At 49.0% G+C, this 4,642-nt stretch overlaps 1 protein-coding gene across 1 annotated transcript; it reads left to right on the top strand.

Moving 5' to 3' along the window:
* The first annotated feature begins 2,243 nt into the window (after positions 1-2,243).
* On the top strand, positions 2,244-4,283 carry NKX2-2 (NK2 homeobox 2). Its single transcript, XM_077812074.1, has 2 exons — positions 2,244-2,502; positions 3,724-4,283. The coding sequence occupies exons 1-2, from the start codon at positions 2,244-2,246 to the stop codon at positions 4,281-4,283; spliced, it is 819 nt and encodes a 272-aa protein (XP_077668200.1).
* Positions 4,284-4,642: the final 359 nt, after the last annotated feature.

The raw sequence follows: 4,642 nt of genomic DNA, 5'->3' as shown, positions 1-4,642 counted from the left end.
TCATGTATTATTTCGCCCCTGAAATAAATGCAAAAACTGAGCTCGGACAAAAGCTTCCAACAGAAGCCGGACATTTGTCTACATTTCGCCCATTGTCCGCAGCTTAGCAATCGGTTTGTATTTGTGTTTGCCCGGGTCCGACCACCCATGATGCGCTCAGGGCCTTGCTAAAACCCTAAGGCATTGTCACCCACATCACATACTCGATGGGAGGCAGGGTGAGGGACAGCAAAATAAACTGATCAACAATAATAAATTGCGGTGCCCCTTCTGCCCCAGCACCTCCTTGAAACATGCCCAGTTCTTGGGAGGGAAAGTCAAGGCAACTTCTATCCTCTGGTCATCCCCAAAAGGGTGGGGTAGAGGGAGGAACGGGGAGGGCTGCAAATCTCACCTTTAACTCTCCATCTTTAATTCCCCCCAACCCCTCCCCCCGCAGAGATCCCGTTAAAGGACAGAACTCCTCGAGGATCGTGGCATCAAGTTGGCTTGTCCAAAATGTAGCACACGCGAAAACCCCACCCCAATATCACAAGAGAGAAACAATAGAGAGCGGTGTCTGTCCCAGGGAGCTGCAGGGAGGGGGAGGCGCACTGGGATGGTTCATTTAGTAGGTCAAAAAGAGAATAGGACCCTCCGCACAGACCCAAGGCAGGGCTCCGGACCATGAACCCCTCCCAGCTGAACAAAGTCCTGCGCTAGCGCGAAGCGAAGCGAGGGAAGAAGCGGAGCACAGCCGTGTGGACTGGAGACGTGGGGAATGAGCCCATGGAGAATTTGCTAAAAAGGCTTCGATTAGCTCCGTTTCCTATGTCCCCAGTGGAATCGGGGTGCGCACGGGCTTTTAAGGCAGGGGGGAGGGAAGGGTTGGGGGTGAAATGTGAAATAAAGCCGCAATAAGAAAGTGTTATGGACGCACGGATAGCTGGGTGTTATTTAGCGTTGCTATTTTGAAAGGAGGATTTTCAAAACGCGGACGCTGCTATTCATACGCCTCTATAATATATGTGTCTGCAAATGGCTGTGAGAGAGACCCACTTATTAAATGTCTTATTAAAAACAACCCTCCAAATTCAACGCCTAAATTAAACATCTGGCTGCATTCCCTTTCTAAGTCCTACCTCTAAACGCTGCACATCCATCCAAATTAGCAAGCGATCTTGCTGGGGAGAAGAGCGAGAGAAACAAATTAGTTCTCTGCAAACAACACACCGAAATCGTCAGAGCCTGCCTGGGTACCGATTGATTACATGTATTTCCAGTTTGGTTGATTTCGGAGCACACTAGAATCAATTACTTGCTGTTTAATTTATAGTACTCAGCCTTAAGCCTCAACCAAAATATTGACCTAGGAGGTTTGCTCAAGTTGGTCTCTTGCCATCTTGTTTAGGGGACCACCAATAATTGGAATAGATTTCCTTTTCAAGTTGCTCGCTGTAAATAGTCAATTTTCCAGCCTGCTACAAAGCAGTTTACATCAGTGCAGGGTGACAATGAATGCAAAGATGTTGTTTTTTTCCCGAAGCAATTTGTTTAAAACGTACTTTCAAGTGTGTGGAATATCGGGCTCCTTGGAGCTCCTTTGTATGTAAATACCGTGCAGAAAGGCCCTCCCTATCTTTGTAATTAATTGACACGTTATACCACTCATCATGTGCTACAGAACCAATGGTGGAGACTCCAATCTCCCCCAAACCCCGCAATTTCACATCTGCAAACACTGTCTTCATCCACTTGACTCCTAGCACCCGCCCACACGTGGCCAACCTTTGGCGTTTTTAATGTATTTTTTTTTTCCCCTCCTCTCTGCAGGTTCATATGTGGAGACCAACCTTATATGGACTGCTCTCTCCAGCAATGGCTGTTTTTTTTCAAGCAGCAGGCACCAGATCCGTGTGTTTAAACGAGACCCTGAAGTAAACGCACTTTGGCATTTTTCCTGGAGTTACAAACTATTTCAGAAGCCGGTTGCCACTTGTGCTCCGTGATTTTTCCCCCCCTCTGCAGCAGAGCAAGGCTGTAAAATATCTATCTATATCGCAGCCGCTTTTTCCTCGCCCCCCCCCGCGTCTCCCCCCACACCAGCCTTCGTTATTTTTTATTCTTAACGTCCCCCCCCCCAGCAACATACACACACACACACCCTCCCCTCTTCCTGGGGTGTTTGTGGGGTGTGTGTGGCTTGTGCAACAGCGAATTGACAAACTGGTGCTCCAACTTTCCTGCATAAATTTGGCCAGAATATGTCTCTGACCAACACAAAGACGGGGTTTTCTGTAAAGGACATCCTAGATCTCCCTGACACCAACGATGAAGAGGGATCCCTCGTTGAAGGAGCGGATGAAGAGAACGAGGGGTCGGAGCCACCCAAGAAATCCGGAGTTCTGGGGCAAAACCCACTGGAGGGGGTTCAGACTCTGCCTTTGAAAAACCCTTTCTATGATACCAGTGATAATCCCTATACGCGTTGGCTGGCCAGCACGGAAAGCATCCAGTATTCCTGTGAGTAGTGAAACTTACATTGATTCCATGTACCGTCTGCATTGTCTTGTGATTGATCCGTTCAGCGCCGCAGCCTCTAACGTGTATTCTTCAATAATAATAATAATAATTAATAATAAACCTATCTGTTATCTCTTCCTAATAGCTATTACGGGAAGCATTAGCGCTCCGATTTACCCTGTGAGTGGTTGTTGTTTCACCAGGCTGTCCGGAGTCAAACTAACCGCAGGGATTTCTTTGGGTTTGATTCGATTGGTATAAAAACCAAGGTTTTGGAAGCCTCATCTTTCCCCAAGGGGGGGTTTTATTTTTATGTATTTATTTTTTAGAACGAGAGAGAAAGAAATCAACCCAGCCTAGGGAAAGAAAAGCAAAAGTCACCTCCAGCGATCTAAAAATAGCACGAACAGAGTTTGCTAAATCAAACAGAGCGAGCCTTGTGTGGCCGTTTTGGATCGCTTCGGTGTAGACAGTTCAGAAATGACTCAATGGCCGGGCGGCTGTGGGGATCAATGAAGGGACTGTTAAATTATCCTTTAAAAATCAATCCACGTACCCCTCCCCCTCCCCCAGCAAATCGCTTGAGGTCCAAAGTCCAATAGATGTAAAAGAGATGCAACGTTAGGTGAGGAATAGAGGAATTTGTGATCCGGATCGATGTGGCTGTCTTGTAATGTGCACACAGACCGACGGGTGAATAGATCTGTAGACATGCACATGAATGTCTACATGCATCTAAAAGTGTGTGTAATTATGAACGTGAGTGTATATATAAATATATTCATATTCACAAGCTATCTAATATAAAACTCCCATCTCCAGGTATTTATATATGTTGATAGCTGTACAGATACACACGTGTGTTGCAGATGGCCATATCATTGGGAACATACATGGGCATAGTGTGTTGTGTGTCGTCGTTTACTTTTCCTCCGGTGTTTGCTGCTCTGGTGGAGTGTAGGAGGCAACTGCCTATTCCTCGCGGGGTTCATTTGTTTTCGGGGAAAGCCGCGCTCCCTCAGCCCAAGCGGGATTTGGGGGGTAGCTGGTGCCCACCTGGGGAGATTGCCTCCCCACGGTAGAGAAAGCGAGGGCGATTTCGCTGCATTTCCCGGCTGGCTCAGGGGAGGGTAGAGAGCAGAGCCGCAGGTGCCCCCGGGCGGGGAACCCCGCCCCACGGCAGCACCCCTCTGACTTATGCTCTCGGTGGCCTTTCTGCAGTGCACGGGCTGGCCTCCAGCAACTCCCAGCACGACTCCTCCACCAAATCCCCCGACCCCTCGGCCGACGAATCCCCGGACAACGACAAGGACACGGCCAGCGCCGGCGACTCCGGCAAGAAGAGGAAGAGGCGGGTGCTCTTCTCCAAGGCACAGACCTACGAGCTGGAGAGACGGTTCCGACAGCAGAGGTACCTGTCCGCCCCCGAGCGGGAGCACCTGGCCAGCCTCATCCGCCTCACGCCCACCCAGGTGAAGATCTGGTTTCAGAACCACCGGTACAAGATGAAGAGGGCCCGGGCTGAGAAAGGTATGGAAGTGACTCCTCTCCCCTCCCCACGCCGGGTAGCAGTGCCCGTCTTAGTCAGGGACGGCAAACCCTGCCACACGCTCAAAGCTCAGGACTTAGCCGCGGCCACTTTCCAGGCTGGGATCCCCTTCTCCGCCTATAGCGCCCAATCGCTCCAGCATATGCAATATAACGCCCAGTACAGCTCCGCCAGCAACCCCCAGTACCCGACAGCGCATCATTTGGTGCAAGCCCAACAATGGACTTGGTGAACATTGCCGAGACAAGAAACTGAGGCTCCAAAATCAAACCTCGGGGGGGGGAGACAATATGAATATTAATTATTATTATTAATGATGGTGCATTTTTCCCCCTCTCCTATTTTTCCTCCTTGGGGGGGGGTTCGATTTGTTTCTTTTGGGGGGTGGTTTTTGTGCGCCATGTTTACAGAGATTTTTGCGCCATGCAAAGTGGTCCTGTCTACCTACAACTAAAAATAAAAATCTTACTAGTAATAAGAATGAATCCGTATGCGCTTGTGATTTCGTAAAGTACGTTTTGTGTGCTGTACAGCTGTTGTCAGTCGTATATAAAACAAGTGGAGGACACTTTAAAACTAGAGAATTTGATC

Source organism: Eretmochelys imbricata, chromosome 3, assembly GCF_965152235.1.
Source record: "Eretmochelys imbricata isolate rEreImb1 chromosome 3, rEreImb1.hap1, whole genome shotgun sequence".
Lineage (NCBI taxonomy): Eukaryota > Metazoa > Chordata > Testudines > Cheloniidae > Eretmochelys > Eretmochelys imbricata.
The sequence above is the reverse complement of the archived record's forward strand: the minus strand, read 5'-3'. Positions and strand labels throughout refer to the sequence as shown.

Excerpts from the sequence above, each read along its gene's own strand:
- NKX2-2 (XM_077812074.1), top strand. The coding sequence starts at position 2,244 with ATGTCTCTGACCAACACAAAGACGGGGTTTTCTGTAAAGGACATCCTA. Across the intron at positions 2,503-3,723 it reads GGAAAGCATCCAGTATTCCT|TGCACGGGCTGGCCTCCAGC; the intron begins GTGAGTAGTGAA and ends GCCTTTCTGCAG.